Source organism: Gavia stellata, chromosome 3 (genome assembly GCF_030936135.1).
Source record: "Gavia stellata isolate bGavSte3 chromosome 3, bGavSte3.hap2, whole genome shotgun sequence".
Taxonomy (NCBI): Eukaryota; Metazoa; Chordata; class Aves; order Gaviiformes; family Gaviidae; genus Gavia; species Gavia stellata.
This window is the reverse complement of record NC_082596.1, coordinates 77,135,245-77,153,489: the sequence shown is the minus strand read 5'-3', so window position 1 is coordinate 77,153,489 and position 18,245 is coordinate 77,135,245. Positions and strand designations below refer to the sequence as shown.

Sequence of the window (18,245 nt, the reverse complement as noted above, 5' to 3'; positions counted from 1 at the left end):
TGTTTTAACTTTTCCTCACTGTTCAATGAGTTTTGTTACTTCATTAGTTTAGTAACAGTGTCAAATAACTAACACTTAGTATTTGGACTGTCAGGCAAAAGCCCTGAATGGTCCTACAGAACGAAAAATGTTGACCATAATTATTGTAATTAATTTCCAAATTAGGATTCAGGCCCTAACTTGCAAGGTCCTATGCAAAAAAAATTTGCCAGAAACAGCCTCAGCCCTGAACAGTTTACAATGCAATAGGCAAGAAAAGGTACAAATAAAACCGGAAGGCAATCTGTGTAGATACCATGACTCTTAAGCTGTTTGCTGTTTGTGGACTGGATCTTTTGTCCTCCAATCTTCATGCATTCTGTATGGAAATGAAACCCCTTAAAACTCCTCCTCTCCTGACCACTTCTCCATCCTCTCTTGAAAACCCATCCAAAGCTTTCATTCCGCAAAGATTCCTTACAGAACTCCTTTTTTATGCATGTTAATACACGGATTTCAGTGGCACATGCATAAATTACACACAGACTTGGAATAAAGAATGAGAAAAGAAATTACTAATCCATTAATGGTTGTAGACCTTACAAGTACATATTTTGCTACTAAAGCTTCTGATATCAAGTGCAAAGGGAGTATTTGGGCGTATTTGCAAGTTAAACCCCTGAGCAAGGCAGGAATAAACCACACCTTGCAAAAGGGAACAAGTCAATGGAGCTGGTGGTTTCTTCCTTTTGGGCTGATATTCCCTCTTCGCTGGGACATGGATTCTTCTCCGAGAAACATTTCCTTTCCAGATCTCTGAATCTCCAATTTTACAACACTTTGATCCACTCTGTAATTAAGAGCTCCTCCTTTTAATTTAGTTTTGTCTTCTAGGGGGTTTCTATAAACTAATAACTTACATTGCACACCAGCTTCCCAGGTCTTCCTTATGCTTATGCTGTGTGTGCGGCAGGTGAGCAGCGATCATTTTTATTACCACAGAGTAGAAGAATACCCCAAAGACAAATGGAGTAGCTAATATTGTAATCATAAATCAAGCGCTTAATTGTTGTTCGTAGGATGCTTTTGAGTAGTAACTTCATTAGAAAAGTAAAATGTAATTTTTAGTTTTGCTGCTTTCATTTTATTTACTACTTTTTTTGTAGTGCACTAATCTGAGTTTTATGAAAATCAGTTCAAAGTGTCTTGGGAATCATTTACAATTTCCTAAGGCTCTGGTTTTGCCTAGGAGAAAACAAACATAGCTTTCAGATAAACATAAAAGCACCAGCTGCTTTTTCCCCAGAATTTTTATTTCCATAATAACTTGCCTTTGGAGATAGTGTTACAAGAAGAAACATATAATATGTGGAAATACTTAAGAATAGGTTTACAATAATTCTATTATTGTAAATACAAAGACTAGCCTTCATGCCTCAGTAACTGCTCCAGAGGTCTGATGTGTTGGGAAAAAAGAGAGAAGAGAGATGTAGGAAGCAGCCCAGCCTCCCAACGCCAGCTTGGCCATCTTGGGGGCCATTGTCTGGAAGCCAATTTGGTTTTTGCCAGGACAGAGTTTTCTGGACTGTTACTTTAATAAAAGGCTTGATCGGATTTCTTACTTCTGCCAGAGCATCTTTGCTGGAGCTTGATGGCTACTCCTGTGCGCAGTAGCGTCAATAGCGTTGGCAGTGCCTGCATCCTCACGTGCTTTTGGCTTAATGGTAGGACATTTAAGCAGTTCAGATGCGGACTGGGAATATCTTGTCTCTTCCTTCTTAGAAGAGCAGACATCATTGCAACCTCCTTTATACGAATTTCAGCTGCTTATATTGTGAGCTTGTGCTAGCTGATAACAGCGGGCTCTAAATGAGCCCTGATTTCTTTTGAAAGTGTGTCTGTATCCTGCTGTCTAATGGGGACGAACTGTTGCCTTTTCCTAGCCAAAACAGCCTGCTCTCTGACATTACAGTTCATGGATAAATACGAAAACCAGATCCATTGATATATCTTAAAAAGCTGCAGTGGGAATGTCAAACGAAACACTCAGCTTATCATCATCACCTTACATTTCCTTCACTAGACCCTGACCCAGCTGAAATACATTCATGTACATACCAGTCTGGCTGCTCTAAGGGTATTGACTCCTTTGCTCTGCTCTTTCCAATTTCACATGCCTGTGTAATGGAAAGAAAGAGCGTGCACTAGTAACATCACAGGAAAGGAGCATTGCAATATTAAATGGTGGTCTTAACTTTGCAGCACATGGGAAAATAAGTGCTGAATTCCAGCACTAGAAATGTAAGAAGTTGAGTAATATATGCAAGATTTCTTTTGGGTAGTGTGTATCCTCTTATGTCTGCCCCTGTGAATGACATGCAATTTCTGTGCTGCTCCACTTCGCTGCGATGAAAGGATTTGAGTAACTCACAGACACAATCTTTGCATTTAACAAAACCGGTTCCCGTATCTTTCGTAATTCATGTCTCTCACTTCAAATCGCCTGTCTTTCCATCTCCACAAAGAGATGATCCCTTAAAATCATTTTGCCCATCACCCTGGCTGCTTTCCTGCCTTTTTCCTTCCTGTTTGCAATCCCACTGATTTGGTTTCTTCGAACACCAGTGGCTTCCTACTGTTTTGCCTGTGCAATGAATCACCCTTCTGTCTACTGGTTTCCCACTCTTCCTACCCCAAAGCATCTCTGTTAGCCAGTTGTTGATTCATTAATTGTGTAAGGGTGATGCAAATGGAAACAAGAGGGAATTAACTTCTGATGGATTTCCATGTTGCAACTTCATATATTTATCTTTGCTTAGTACCTGGTTGCATTTCTAAACAGCTGGTCCTAAGTTGAGTATGCGAGGTCTCCTCAGGAGTGGGGTCTTAAATTTGCTGCTCTGACTTGTTGACAGCTTCTGATCAACAGAATAATAATAGTTATTTGGTGCACCCCTTCCTATGCTGAGTATTTCTGTGGTCCAAATTGCTATGCTATTTCAGCATCTCAGTCTTCATTCTGTGCAAGACCTCAATAAGGTAAGAAAGCAGTACAAGCCCATGTCAGAAATTGGGCTGAAACATGAGGAGGGCATCTGCGTGCTGGTGAAGGGGACAACCTGCAGACCAGGCTCATGAGCCGTTGTGGCAGCACCTGTCTGAAGGAGGTGCAGTGACGTACCCCCGGAGGAGCCTCTTCCTTTCCCTCCGTACACGGGGCCGCAGATGGACTTGGACCAGGTCCCTTGCTTTCAGGTGGCAAAGTTGGGTGCCAAGTGACTTACCGCAGGGCTGTGGCTGTCCAGGAGGAGTGCGCTGGAGCAGGGTCCAATGCCAGACTTTCCCTGGATCGCATCCTGGCTGGCTGTGGGAGCAGAGCTGTACCCGGGGCAGGAAGGGTGTGCTCTCACAGCAACATTTTTCTGGTATTTTCTCTTTGGCTTCCTGAACGGGTACAAAACACAGTCTTTCCAAAGCAAGCTGTCTCAGTGCTGTGTTTCATAACCACCAGGGGAAAATCATTAAAGGGGAAAAAAAGGTAGAATTATTGATTCAGCAGCATGGAGAGCAAAGCATAACCTCTCTTTTGCTCATAAAAATACTGTGATTTTTCTCATTTGCAGAGTAACTTGGATGCATCTTAAAGTTGATGAAGAATTTTTTCTTAGGAAAACTTAACGTCTCTGTTCTTTACACATACATTCACATAATATTAGTATCGTGTTACAACGACCAGCAATTACAACTCTGTATTTTGTAAATTTTCACATCTAAAGATAGTAGTAATTCATTAGGACTGGTGAGTAAACAGGTTCTTCAGTGTCCGTTATGATTCCCATGCACTACACCTGTTTTTTAGAAATACAGCTTTTTATTTCAGTAAATGAAGCTAACAATGCATGGCAAAGGATGCTGTTAGAATTTGTTACATTTTAAAGTGATGTATGATGTGCTGACAATTATAATTCATTTTTTGGCATAGATCCCTGTCGCTTCTATCCCTGTAATAAAGGGTACTATTTATCTATTTTTAGGAGGCAGATTTTTGGAAACATTCTAAGTAAATAAAGGTAGAAGGAGGAAGAGAAGGTGGTCAGTCTTCAGTATATATTAAAGTCCTTTGCGAAACTCTTTTGTTAAGTAACAGCTGTGCTGGGATCGGTCTCAGCTGGGTTCTCACCTTTTGTCATGTAACTCAGAGGAAATCAATAAAATGAGCATAACATCGCAGATACAGTCCAGAAACTACCACAGGACCATGGTACACGTCTCTGGGTATGGAGCTGAGCAGTTCTGATGCTTCGGATCCACCACTTATTTCTGGGTTTGCACAGGCTTTATTCCCTCTGAGGGTCTCAATTTCTGTTCCCTTTTTCTGCAGCTGACAACTTTGCTCACACCTTGTCTGTATGAGAGGGTTACACGCGTGTCTGAGACCCCAAACCGCTGCTCCTGCGGTGGAGATGCCTTTTCTAGGTTAGTGTGTATCACTTCAGCAGCAGATTAGCTGGAGAGAGCCCTTTTAGGTACATCTGTACAACTGCAACCAGAGCAAGGCAACTCTAGTGAATTTGGACAAGGGGCTAGAAATCTGTCTGTGTAGGCAAGCCCCTAAGGCCATAACTAAAAAAACCCCAAAGCATCGGTTATGATGACAAAACCCAAAATAACAACAAAAAAGCCAAACCAAGCCCTTATAACACGCCTGATTTTGCAAGTGAACTATTTAATTGGGAGAGTTGTCACTGTCTGCTGGGACAGTCTTTTGGAATTGAATGACGCTACATTCGGTATTTTGGTATAAATTGTTCTCAGTAAGTAAGATAACCCCTGATTTAACAGTATTCAGTGTATTTATTCTAAAATGGGGTGAAAAAATGGCTGATGCTTGACTGATAATGTTTTGTCAGTTTGATTGAAAATTCCTTCTAGCAGTAAGTAGCCACTGGGCATCCTTACGTACCGTGTTCTTGCTACTCAGTGTTTTATAGTGACTGGAAAAATATACTGATTTAGATTCCACTTCATTGCCAAAACACCACTATCCTGTGCTTTGGTACCACTTTAGCTTTCAATTTAGTTGAAGTCTTTAGGGATTTTTCCATAGTAATTCTCAAAATCTCTTCCTTCATTAGCATCCTGCATTTAGTATGTGTTTGAGTACACATACAGTCCTGTGCATTACTGCCTGAGTTGCTGTACACTTCTCAGCGACCTAACCAACCTGCCTGATAGACGCTACAGCCCACCAGTGCTGCGCTGCTTTGTCTAATTAAAATGTGCTTTTAGTTCCAGTGTTTGCAGCAGGTCTCTGAGGCGTTAAATGACTGGCCTGTAGCACATGCTTTTGGAAGTGCAGAGTCTATTTAAATTTTCATAACAGTTTTTAGGATAACTTGTTGAGGGTCTTTGAACAAAGGCATTTCACACGGCTTGCTTAGTCTGAAGAGTAAGCTGATGTTTCCCAGTGCGACGAAGATGACTTAGAGCTGAGCAGGTCTTTCGCCAGGCCCCCAGTAACCCCGCCGAGCCTGGCAGGGTCACTGGGATGAATAAACAGCTTAAGAAAGGGAAGGATTAGCCCCGTTAACCTCAGCAGCAGAGCTTTTAAGCCCCCATGCTCCGAGTGCTGGGGCAGGCAGCAGCTCACCCCGCCGCAGCCCACACAACATCTCACCACCCGTGTCAGTCCGTCTGTCCCCACGGTGCCTGGCAATGCTTCTGCAGTTTCTGTAACCAAGGGGAAGTTTAGCGATGCATCAGTGTGTTTTCTTAGATGTGACCGCCCTCTCTGGCCCTCAGAAATAGTTTCCAAGCGAGTAGCCGATGCTTTTGCTGCGTACCCCCACTCCCATGCAGCTGCCGGGCTCCGCTGCACCGCGAGCATCTCTGCAGGATGCTGCGCTGCAGGGCGCTTCCCGGACTGAAACCACCCACCTGTCTTCCAGGCCGGCTTGATCCCAGGCTGGCTCACCATCTGGCCTGGCCGGTGCAGGGGGGAGCAGAGAGCTGGGGGGAGCGCAAGCAGGTGGCTTTCTGTGAGCGTAACATTGGTGAAAACCGGGTCCCAGCAGGCAGGGCCGCGGTGAGCTGGGCTGCAGGCGAGCAGCGCCAGCCCCCGGGTGTTTCTGTGGCCTGAGGTGTCCGACGTGAGTTTTCCTGATGCGTTCAAGCCCGGTGTCTCTAATTTCCTAATCATCTGGGTGGTGACAGAGCTGCAAGAAAGCTGAGCGCAAAATTGATGCACGGCTTGCTGGCTTCTAAGTGTTTATATAATCTTCTGTAAGATATACGCAGTGTTCGGCTCATGCCTAATTGGTGCCATTTCTGGGTGGAACACAATATCCTTTTACAAGTCGTAGGAGTTTTGAAAATCTTTTTAAGTAGTGTATTCAAATCTTTCTGTATTTTCTCTGATAAAGGAAGTTGTTTGGTGTAGTTTATTCTTATGGCGCTCGAGCCTCCTATTTAATTGGGCCCTTTTATGCTCTGAGGCTTTCTGTTTGGCTGATATGGTATTGGATTGTGTAGTGTTCGATGTTGCATCGCTTCATTTTGTTCCATACACAAAAAGCAGATATCTGAAATTCTGCTCTCTGAATACACATGAAAATCCAAGGGGACAGCAGCAGCATCAGGATTATGGACTATTCCCTTCCTGCAAGCAATTTCTATCTGTGCAAAAGTAACTGTGCAGCCCTGGTTTCGGTAGCATTTGGCATTGTGAGTCCAGGGATGCTAATGCCACCACAGAATGCAAGGCGATGGAGAATCAGAGTTGGGAAGAAGCAGTGATGGAAAGGATCAGTCCAGTGGCCATGGTGGCTTTGTTTTGTGTTCTGTGGGATTTTTGGACACTCCTCCAGTTTCTAGGACTGGGGCTGGAACAAAACGTTTATCAACAGTGCTGTCACAGGTGATAAATGAAAAAGTAAACAAACAGAACTTAATCATAAACAGGGCTTGTGAGTTTCATAAGCAGAATATTAAAACCCAACTCTAAGTAAGATTATAGCTTGTTTTAGCTTCCGGATTAAAGCCTGTGCACACACACATGCACACACACACACAGGCACACTTAAGACTGCAGCAAGTGACGGAGCTTTGATACCCACAGCAGTGCTACTGAGGACATGATCACCCCGTTTAGTTACAGGAGAACTTCATTGAGCTTTCTTCTGTCTGTCCACTCACAGCAGACGCTGCTATATCCATCCTTCTAAATTAGGTGGCAAAATGTTATTTTTTAATTGTTTTGACATTGGCAGATTTTCTTCCAATCTGTCATTTCCCTGTGCATCTAACAAAACATGACCCTAACAGAGAGAGGGGTTTTATTATTCTTAAAAGCACCAAGGCTTTAGCTAGCATGAACAAAACACTGCTTTCATAAAAGGTAGCACACTGCACACACTGCTTTTTTGTTACTTCCCATAGCAGCTAGGTAAAATTGCAAAATGGATGAATACCTTTATTTTTCTTCTCTCTGTCATATATATACACATTTACTGGAGGTCTGTTAGGATATTTGCCATGGTTCTCTAGCTGCCAGTATCTTAAGGCATTGATAAACCACAGAAATAGTACATGGTTCTTCAGGGTCCTAAATTGCTCTTAAAATTGGGTCTACCTGAATCCCTCTTCTGTAATTGAAAACTCTCTTTTGGACTTGGTTCAGTAGTGTCCAAAGGTACTGAAGTGAGTAAAAGGTTGCACTGGATTGGGAGCAGTCAGAACCGTGACAGCAGCAGGGGTGATGAACTTATTTTTGTGGGAGAATGAGAGTCTGCTGTAATACTAGTCACAGACTACTTTTGCCAGCTCCTTTTTGTGCTTTATCTTCCGAGCTGACGTTTCGCAGGAGATAGACGTATTATATATATATCCGCATGAGAGGGAAACAAAATCAAGTCACAGAGATAGAGACCCTTTAGAAGAGATTAGAGATTGGAAGGGCACAAAGTAGGTACCGATACCATCTCTGGAGGAAGTGATTAGATTTGAGAGGGATGAGGGAGGTAATGCTTGCATCTCAAAAAATCTTGCTGCTGCAGTGCTACATGGCAGAGCAGCCTTATTTTGTCTCGCCATGCTCTGTTAGCATGTTTCAAAACCCATCTCAAATATCTCAGCAGGTGCATAAGGGACTTTGTGTCCCAGTGCACTGGAAGGCAAGCGCAGCCACCCTTTATCCACGGTTTGGTTCTTGGCTGTCCCCAGTGTAACTTCCAGCTGGGGTGCGGAAGAGTCCTTGGTTTTGTGCTGTGGCATCCCAGGTCATCTGCAGCAGCAGACAGTTTGAAACGCAGGCAGGGAGCTCGTCTACATCTCTTCTTCCAGCTCGGTGTTTAAGTAGTCTCTCTGGCATCTGCAGTAGATCCTGGAGGAAGTCTTGAAACGTCAGAAAGAAGAAAGATCTGAAAGGTGGGAGGGAAGGCTTCACTTTTCCTGGCTCATTCCAGAAATTACTGAACAACAGGAACACTCTTGCTGTACATGGAAGACTGTCGAGTAGCTTTGCTGGAAAGTGAAACTTTTCTGTAACGCAGAAAGGCAGCAGCAGATTTGACTTGCGTGTAATGAAGCATTTGTTTCTATAAGATTTCTGTCTGGTATAAAATTTATAGTGTCATGAAAACGTCGACTTTTTCATCAGTGGTCACAACAGAAAGGCAAACGTCAGGAAGTAGGAGGGAAATGGGGAAACAAAACAGGGAATATCGCTGTGCTACTGTACACGTCCATGGTGTTTCTGTAACTTGCGTGTGGTACACAGGTGTGGTCCTCACAGTCCAAAAAGGAGGTAGCAGAACGGGGAGAGGTCTGAGGAGGTCAGCAGGGATGGTGGGGGTGCAGAACGGGCCTCCTCAAGCTACAGGTGAGGTGATGGGAGGGAAGGGAAGCATGATATAGGTCTATAAGCTCATGAATGGCATGTCAAAGGGCGGGGGGGTTGTTATTGCCTCTTCCACTGTGAGGATTTGGGGGTACCAAATTTAGGTAGCTTGTAGAAGGCTCCAGACAACAGAAGAAAACTGTTCTACCCTGTGCACAAGAGCTGTGGACCTCCTTGCCACCAAGTGCTGCAGGAGTTTATATGGGTTCAGCAGGATGTTGGAGAGGTTAATCATAACAACATCTATTAACTCCATCCATTGACTCCATTAACTCAGCACACAGGCACCATTTACAAAGTCTGTGATTCAGAAAGTGCTGGAAGCCAGGTGTGTGTGCTTGCTCTGTTCCCATACACTTCCCTGTGCATCTTCTTTTGGCTGCTGCAGGTGCAGGTGGACCACTGATCTCACAGAGCATGGCTATTTCTTGTATAATGTCATGGTTCTCGAGAATTCCAGGGCAAAATGTAGGATCAGAGGGCTGGAGCACCTCTCCTATGAAGAAAGGCTGAGAGAGTTGGAGTTGTTCAGCCTGGAGAAGAGAAGGCTCCAGGGAGACCTTCTAGCAGCCTTCCAGTACCTGAAGGGGACCTCCAAGAAAGCTGGAGAGGGACTTTTCACAAGGGCATGTAGTGACAGGACAAGGGGTAACGGCTTTAAACTGAAAGAGGGTAGATTTAGATTAGATACAAGGAAGAAATTCTTCACTATGAGGGTGGTGAGGCACTGGAACAGGTTGCCCAGAGAAGTTGTGGATGCCCCAACCCTGGGGGCGTTCAAGGTCAGGTTGGACGGGGCTTTCAGCAACCTGCTCTAGTGGAAGGTGTCCCTGCCCATGGCAGGGGGGTTGGAACTAGATGATCTTTAAGGTCCCTTCCAACCCAAACCATTCTATGATTCTATGGTATGATTCTATGATCTGTCTTTTCATGTTGTAACCTTTGGAAATCGCTCCATTAAATTTGAAAAAAAAAAAAAAAGGGGCTAAACTGAATGTTGAGGTTATGTCATTTACAAAGTGCTCTAATACCACAGTGATGAATGCCATGTAACTGTCAGGGTAGATAGGTCTGCTGTCAGGTACCTTGGAAGTGGCCTATTTGACTGCTGCAAGGAGCTATTAAAAGGGCAGCTATTGAGGAGCTTAGTATAAACCAGAGCCCAAAGCAGTCTTATATCAAAGTGTTATACTACAGAGGTTGTCACTGTAGTTCTAATTGGCGAAAATTTGCCGTGACTTATTCTCCAGGCAAGCACATTAACTTGCAGTTGAACAGATTTCTTTGTCCATAGTTTAGTTTAACACATGATGAAAACAGTTGATTAAAACACGATTTACCAAATTGCTGTATCTTATATTTTTGAACTGATCAGAACACGTGCCCATGCGAAAGCAGGGGCAGGCTGCAGAGGAAGTAGGCACAACTCTGTAGCGTACAGCTGTGGTTTTGTGGAAGGAGAGGAGGAGGAGGAGAAGCTTCAGAGAGCCTCTTGTGAGGTTGTCAAGGTTACAGGTGCTATTGCTTCTGTAGGTGAGTGGTTTGGGCATTCTCTGCTGATAATTGGTATCAGCTGTTTTCTTCTGAGATAACAAAATTTGCATTTTAATTAGATTGTTGCGTTTGTCAACACTAAAGCATAACATGTAAGTCATTGGAACCTTTTCACAATACCAGCGTAAGGCCTTTGAAAAAAATTACAGCACTTACCCCAATAATATTTTTAAACTTCTTAGTTTTTAAGCATTTAAGAAGCAAGGATCCCATTATAAACTCTCAATGAATAAACCACCAAATATGCCTTCCTAGTTCCTTAGATCCCAGTATAAATGTTGCTTTTGGAAGCTAGGATTCACTGTTTCGGATGCATGGAAGCCAAGAGCTGCATGCCAATCTGGTGCCCAGTGTGAGAACTGAGGATTTGCACTGAACTCACTGCTTCGAGACATCGCTGAGACGTCAGCAACTGTGCCTTAGCCCTAGGAAAGAAATCTCTGCTGATACCAGCACGGTATGGCTCAAGTGGAGTCTGACAGCGCCAGTATGTAGTTTAGGAAAACAAATGATGTCGTGGTAGATGTCAAGCTGCACTTGGAATTGGTACAATATGTCATACTGAATTTTCTGCCAGATTGAAGAGTTATATCGCAAGATCTTCATCTACTGTGAAGATGTGCAGCACCGCTGACTTCCTTGAACTATCTAAGTGTATACAGTTGGGGATGGGGCCCAGGAGGTTTATACTACAGATCAAACAAGCTCAAACAAGCCACCGCTGCACTGAATGAGTACCATGTGCTAAAGTCAGGCAGAGTAGTGGTGTTACCAAGCAGGAGCTCAGAAAGTAGGCAGCCTGCTTTGTTGACCAAGGAGAAGAGATTCACTGCTCCTACAACAGCAACATCTAGGCAGAAAGCCCACCACCGCTTTGGAGTTGGAACAGCCCTGATTTACTTGGAAATGCTTTTCATGTGCTAAGTCAGGTAATTTTGCACATTGTTTAAAAACTCAACAATGTCTCGCCCCTTGTGATGGGAAGCTGAAAATCTTGGTAAATCAATATAAACTGCCCAGTTTTAAGTAAAGCAGTAGTTTCAGCAAATGCCATGCCTTCAGGGCAGCTTATCAACTCTGAATGTGGAGGAGACATGAGCTTCTGACTCCCTCTGCTAAGGGAAAGTGAGGAAAAGGCACTTACGACTTGAGTCTTAACACCAGCCTTTGTGTGCCGACTCTGCCTCCTTGCCCCACTGTCTCCTTAAAATCTTTGATGCCTCAGTTCCCCACTGCAGGCGGAGAATCAGATCATTAGCTGCTTCATCAGCACCGTCCATCCGACTGGCAGGGGCTGGGGAAGGGCTGCTGGAGGCGCAGGTGCAGCTGGGGCAGCCCCGCACCGAGGGTCCCACCGCTGCCGCTCCACGTATACTCCGTCACTGCAGGCTGGTCGCCTCTGGCCAGTCCAGCCGTGTAAGTCTGGTTTCTGTGACTGCTCCTCAGAGGAAGAGGAAAGCGATGAGCGTCGCCTGCTTGGTGGGAAGGGAGCCGCAGAACACCAAGAGCCAGGACTAGCTCATACAGCTTCAAAATTGAATGAGGTTTGGGGTGAAGGTCAGGGTTTTTCTCCCTAGAAGAAGTCTGGGGATTTGGAGAAATGATAAAAGGAGAGCTGTGGAATTATTTTCCCGTGTTTGGACACTATATTGTACTGACATGTATGTGAATGGTGTTGCAGTAATACAGTCAGTTCAGCCTTTTCACTGATGACCTTTTCTGTAACATGAACCACAACATCGTGTGCACGCCATATTGCACAGAAAAAGATGAGGCAAGGATGCCAGTTAACTCTTGCTGGTCTAAGTACTATATAGGATTTGCAGTTACAGTAATGATGGGTGCAAATGCAGAACCAGAAAATAGGCAATTTTCTATAGAAAAGTTGCATGATACTAAAAAACATATTTGTTGCTGTCATTTATTTTTGTAGGGTCCCTTTCTCAATTAGATGGTTATTGCTCTTCTGTAGATTTACTAAAGCAATGACTGTCCGCCTTATTATGTAGTTTAACAATTTAGGGCTAACTTGTATCTTTACATTTAATAACTTTCTGATGTAAGAAGGACTCGTCACACATGGCATTAAGGTGCTGCTAATTGTGAATTGAGGCATTTACATTCTGAGTCCTAGCGAATTGTATTATGTGTGTTGCACTGTTTTTACTTCATTCCCTGGTTGGTTTTTATAACCAAGTATAGCCTGTAACATTTACTTTCCCAGAATGAAATAAATCCTGTACAGGGGATTGACATCACTTTTGTTCTTCTTGTGCCTTTTACATAGTGTTTAAGTTTCAAATGGTCTTGTAGGTTTCATACAAATTCTCCATGGAAAGTAGATTCCACTTTTAATAGTTTATCTCTTTACATCATATAGCTTTGTAAATCATGGGGATGTTACAGGCCAGCATGCAGAACATTCAGGTATCTTTACCTAATGTGCGGGTGAACCCATCTTGGGATGAAAGTTTATTAGGTGCAAGAAGAATACAGTATTTAACTGAAACACAATTATATAGATTAGAGTTGAAATCTTTAAAGTTCCACCGAGGACAGCATAGTTAGTAACGCTGCTTTATCTCAGTTGAAAGCTAGGGCACCTCCCAGCGTGTGGTGGGACCCAGGAGCACATCTTCTACCCCAAAGTCCTCCTTCCTGTGTTGTTCAGCCCAGTGACACTTTGCATGGACAGACTGAGGGGGCTGCAAACACAAAAGTATCACAGTAACATTAGCTTAGTAAAGCAGGTAATTTTACATGAAATATGCTGTATTTTGCTATCCATTCTGCATCCAAAGCCTTGAGCCACCCAAAACTGTGGAAAAGTCACATGTTAGAGATAGTTGTCAACAGTCAGTCCTAAAACAAAATACTGGCTTAAATATTCAGAGGATTAATGGGTACGACTTGGTGAAGCAAATTTCTGCAAGTCTTGCAGGTCTCTTCCAGAGGGTAGCTCTTCAGTGAGGAAAGGCTTTCATTATTGTCAATTTGGCCTCTAATTCTCAGGCTGCTGTGTCAGCACACAAACACATAACCTGATCCAAAGAGATAATGATTACATTTGGTTTGTGAACAATTTGGTTTGTTCTTTAAACTGTGCAGTGTGCCCCTAGCTTCAGAGGAAGCACTTAAAAAAATAAATACATTTCTTTAGAAGAAGAAGCCGTACTGTTTGGCTTAGGCCTTGAAGTAGACCGCTGGCAATGGAAGACTGAGCCTCATCTGTGATTTATTTACTTGTGTGGCAAACAGGTTGGCAGTCGACAAGCATTTTGCACAACCATATTCTTTCAAGAGTTTCAGCTGTATCAGATCAATGTATTCTGGCCCCTACTGCACATCCTACCCTGATGGATAGTGGGACTGAAGCGCTGTTGAGTGGCCAGGCTCTGCCTGAGCAGCTGTTGTGTGTGCTTAGTGACTGGAAGGGCCGAGTTCCCCTGAGGACATGACAGTGTGCAGACAGGAGATGATCAGTAGGGTTTAGTGCTGCTTTACAAGTGCATGTGGATTTTCGATGCAGAAATAAACTTCTTTTTTAACAGAACCATAGATCATACAGCACTCGCAGCCTTCTGCGGCAGAGAGATGCGAGGTTGTCACCTTTTGAAAGAACCAGCTTTGTCTTGTGAACATTGTGCTGGTGGGTTGTTGTCCTGCCTCATCGTTGGAAATGAAGTTATTTCAGTGTACTATGAAAAGGAGTGTTTGTAGACTTGCTGACTTACATAGAATGGAATGTTACATTTTATACACGAAAAGCGTCTTCATTCGGAAGAGGCTGGAGTTGTTCCATTCTACTGGACAAGGACTGTTTTCTCACGAAATGGAAAATAAGCGAATCTGATATTTTGATTACTGCACAAAATACAATGCTTGTTTCCAATGGAAAAAAAGTAATAACATTTGTAATCAGCTCTCTGGTATACTTTATCAATAGCTGGCTTTCTCGCTAGCTTAAATCTGTATTCATCTGCGTCGTCAGTTTGTGCCCAGGTCTCTGTCACAGTTGCATGTTTCACAGAAAGACTTTATTGCACCTTCCCCTGTGGAGGGCAGGACAGTCCATACTGAAAACGTCCAGCCACATTGGAGGCAGGGTCTTTGCTCTCTTTGCTGCAATTATGCCTTGTGCGCAATGCTCACGCTTGCTTAATGTGCCCAGCGTTACTCGCTTCGTGTTAGGTTTTCCGTGCTTGAGACTAAAACTGAACTATGCTGGATTACAGTGTGCTATGGGTATCGCATAATAAACTCTTTCCTTTTTTTAGGCCCGAACTGCTTTGCAGAAACCATTGTCATTCCAGCAGGCCGGGAGGTGAAAACTGATGAATGCACTATATGTCACTGTACTTACGAAGAAGGCACTTGGAGAATTGAACGGCAAGCTATGTGCACTAGACATGAATGCAAACAAATATAGGAAATCTACAAATCTAAGTACTTTTCGTGGTTTTTATAAAATATCTCACAGCAGTGAGAACCCTAGATGACCCAGGGAAATCTGAATGAGAAGATTCTGGTGAGGAGCAAAGAATAAAATATTGATATTTTGTTTTTCAAAGTAACATACTACTGCAAGGCAAAGAAGTGCATATATTTAAAACGTTTGGACATAAGAATACCTGTCTTAATAAATGTGTTATTTTCACAGTGAGTACACTAAAATACATTCTATAAAATATTCTATGTATTTCTATAATACCATTCTAGAGCTTAAAAATAAATGTTTTATATAGACAATACAGATTAAAGTACTGTATCGTTGCCTGTCCTGTTGTATACATGCACCATGGCTAAAACATTACATTTCTTTTCTAGTTTCACCATATAAGGGTTTTATTGGGGGTTTTTTGGTTTGGTTTTTTTTTGCTTATTTTCAGTTTAGTGAGACAGGAAAAAGCCAGCATATGAGAAAACCTTTGACGTTCTCGCTTTTGAAAAAAATGGAGTAGAATATGCTTTAGAGAACATGCGCTCATTTATGAATACTGCTGTAGTGTAGAGGTGGGTCAGCTCCTTCTCTTAGTTCCACTGGTGCATATCTAGTGGTCCACAACTGAGATAACTTGGAGCAGGGGGTAGTACAAAACTGGTCTCTCATAGCTGTTGTTATAAAAATTTAATCAGACAAAAGCAATTCCTAATATTCAGTTCAGACATAACACATTTCAGCAGGACAAATTCCACTGTGACGTAAACAACAGAGCATCGCTCAGCTGGTGGAAATGATGGTAAGTAACCACACGGCATCATTAATGTAACGCATAACGGATGTGGAGAAGTGCAGCTTGGAAGGGCTAGAGCAGCCAAACAAGCCTCCACTGATGTGGCTCCACGTTGTTAATCCGTGGGTAGGAGAGCTGGTTAGTAGCTGCGCCATTCCCTAGGCACTGCTCTTGCCACTTGCTGGTGCTGGTTCAACTTTTTGGTTCTTCCTGGCAGTCTGTACGGGGTCTGTGACACTCTGTGTTGACGGGGAAGGTTTTGAACCAGCTCTTTGAATCCGTTAAAGGATTTCTAGCCCAGAAGCTGACCCTGACTACATGTGAGGTGAATCACATCTCCCTGCTTCATCCACCAGCCTTTGCTTAGATTCATTTTGGTTTTAGTTTAGTTTATCACCAACTCCTACATTACATCTGCCTTGAATACCTGTTAAGGCAACAGCTCGAGAAAACACTGAAACATGGGCTTACCTTTAAGCTTTTGCAAGAGGGAAGACTTAATGAATCAGTATCTAAAACCAGAAGACTATTGCTTCAATTTCCACCTACCCTTTGCTACTTATTCCCATGGTGTAACCTGGTTACCAGGTTTGCATCCATACAAAGTACGATTTTCTGGTACTTCTGAAGACCATGGGACTTTTGCCAGTGACTTCAGTGGATCCCAGTTATCACCTCACGCCTGTATTTTGAGCATGTGTCTGTCTGTCACTGGGCGTTATTTTTCCCAGTGATGGTACAGGAGAGGAAGAGGAGTGACAGGATCAGAAATCAAGGAACTGTCTCTTGCGCAGACAGTCCTGTGGCAAAGTCATGCATGGTATTAGTCTAGTCACAAGAAGAACAGGAGAGGGGAAGACAGATTATTGGAGGTAAATAGTTTTAAATCACACAAAAGTCAAGTAAATGATAACTTGCCCTGAAGCGGATGTGGACATATGTAAATATTGTACTGGAAGTGCTGTTCTCCAGTAGCTGGAATTCCTAGCAGGGATACAGGAAATATTATACCTGGGTTGTCACTCAGTCTGCTGGTGGCAGTGGAGGGTGACCCAGAGTACAGATTATTTTTTTTCTTGGAAGAGGGGAAGAAGTGTTTCTTGTCTCATTTGTACCTAGACCATAAATACACTTCCAGATGCAAACATAAATACTTGATTTTGCCATTTTATAAAAAGAGTACCTTATTCATTGTATACCTCTCATTAACACAGTGAGACGCTGCTTATCTGGGAGTAAAGGAGGTATGATTTGGCTAAAAATTATATTAAGTATACCTATCCATTTTATAAGATTCAGTAGTCATATGACAGAAAGCTAGCTCCTAAATCAGTAGGACCCATGCCTCATGGCTGTGTAGGCATCTGCTTACTGAAATCAAGTATGTGCACAGCTCTGAGAAAGTGCCATGAGTGCCAGTGGTCTTCCAAGCATGTCTCCTCGAGATGAGTGGAAGCACCCAAGTAGGAAGCGGCTGTATGACATGAGTAAGAGCAGAGAAGGGGGACTTGCACTCAGTGTGGGATTGCCTTTCCAAATAGGCTGCTTAGTGGCTCTTTAAGAGACACATGTTTTCAGTGAAATTAGGAGACACTCAGCATTTGTGTCTTTCAATGCATGGCCATTGAAACTTTTTGGAAATCTCACCTCAGACTAGTCTCCCTTTGCTTCTCCTTCACTGGAGGTTCTTGCTAGGCCTTACACAGTTTCCCAGGGCTTGAATTTCTGTTCTTTTGGGAAGTTGTGTCTTTATTGCAGTAGTGAGTGCAAAGTTAAAGGATATTTAGTGTGTGTTTCTAGTGTAGCTTTTATAAATATTTTCTATTGCACATTTTTTCCAAACTATTTTTCCATCTTTCAGTCCTGGTACCAACATATTAGTGTCATCTTTACCGTAGTAATAGGTTGGTCCTTTCCCATTTCATATAGAATTTCCTGGGCAAAATAATCTTGACACCCAGCTCTGTGGGTGATTTCTTAAAGAGATTATATTTTGTGATATAATTATCTTTATTTTTGAGAAATAAACTTCAAGTCTTTGAGATCCCTTTTTTTTTTTTTACGTAGTGAGGTAGAAGTCGTAATGAGCTTTGGACCTCCTTTATGCTGAGATCACTGGCCACATCCAGCTTTGGCCTGTAGTATTACCACGAGAGCTCTTTGGTTATCCCTGAGATGGGGAAATGGGCTGAGTGACTCCTCTTGGGCAGATCTCACCAGCCTCACCCAATTGTGGAACCACAGCTGGCACACAGTGTGCTATGGGTTAACCCTGGTAGGTAGCTAAGCACCACACAGCCATTCACTTACTCCCCCACCGCCCACCCCCAGTGGGACAAGGGAAACGAAAGGAAGAGTAAAAGCAGAAAGCTCATGGGTCGAGATGAAAATAATTTAATAAGCGGAGAAGCGGAAGAAAGAAGAAAAAACAAAACAAATGAAGGGATGCAATGGCAGTCACTCACCAACTCCCATGGGCAGACCGGTGGACAGCCAGTTGCCAAGCAAAAGATAGGTAACCTTACCTAAACCTCGCTCCTCTCCATTTTACTGCTGAGCAGAATGTTATATGGCATGGGATA

General features: G+C 43.2%; 1 protein-coding gene across 1 annotated transcript in view; it reads left to right on the top strand.

Moving 5' to 3' along the window:
- Positions 1-14,858, top strand: part of VWC2 (von Willebrand factor C domain containing 2) — a 59,735-nt gene extending 44,877 nt beyond the window's left edge. The window contains exon 3 of the mRNA XM_059815699.1: positions 14,707-14,858. Within this exon, the coding sequence (XP_059671682.1) occupies positions 14,707-14,858 (152 nt within the window). The remainder of the gene's footprint in view (positions 1-14,706) is intronic.
- Positions 14,859-18,245: the final 3,387 nt, after the last annotated feature.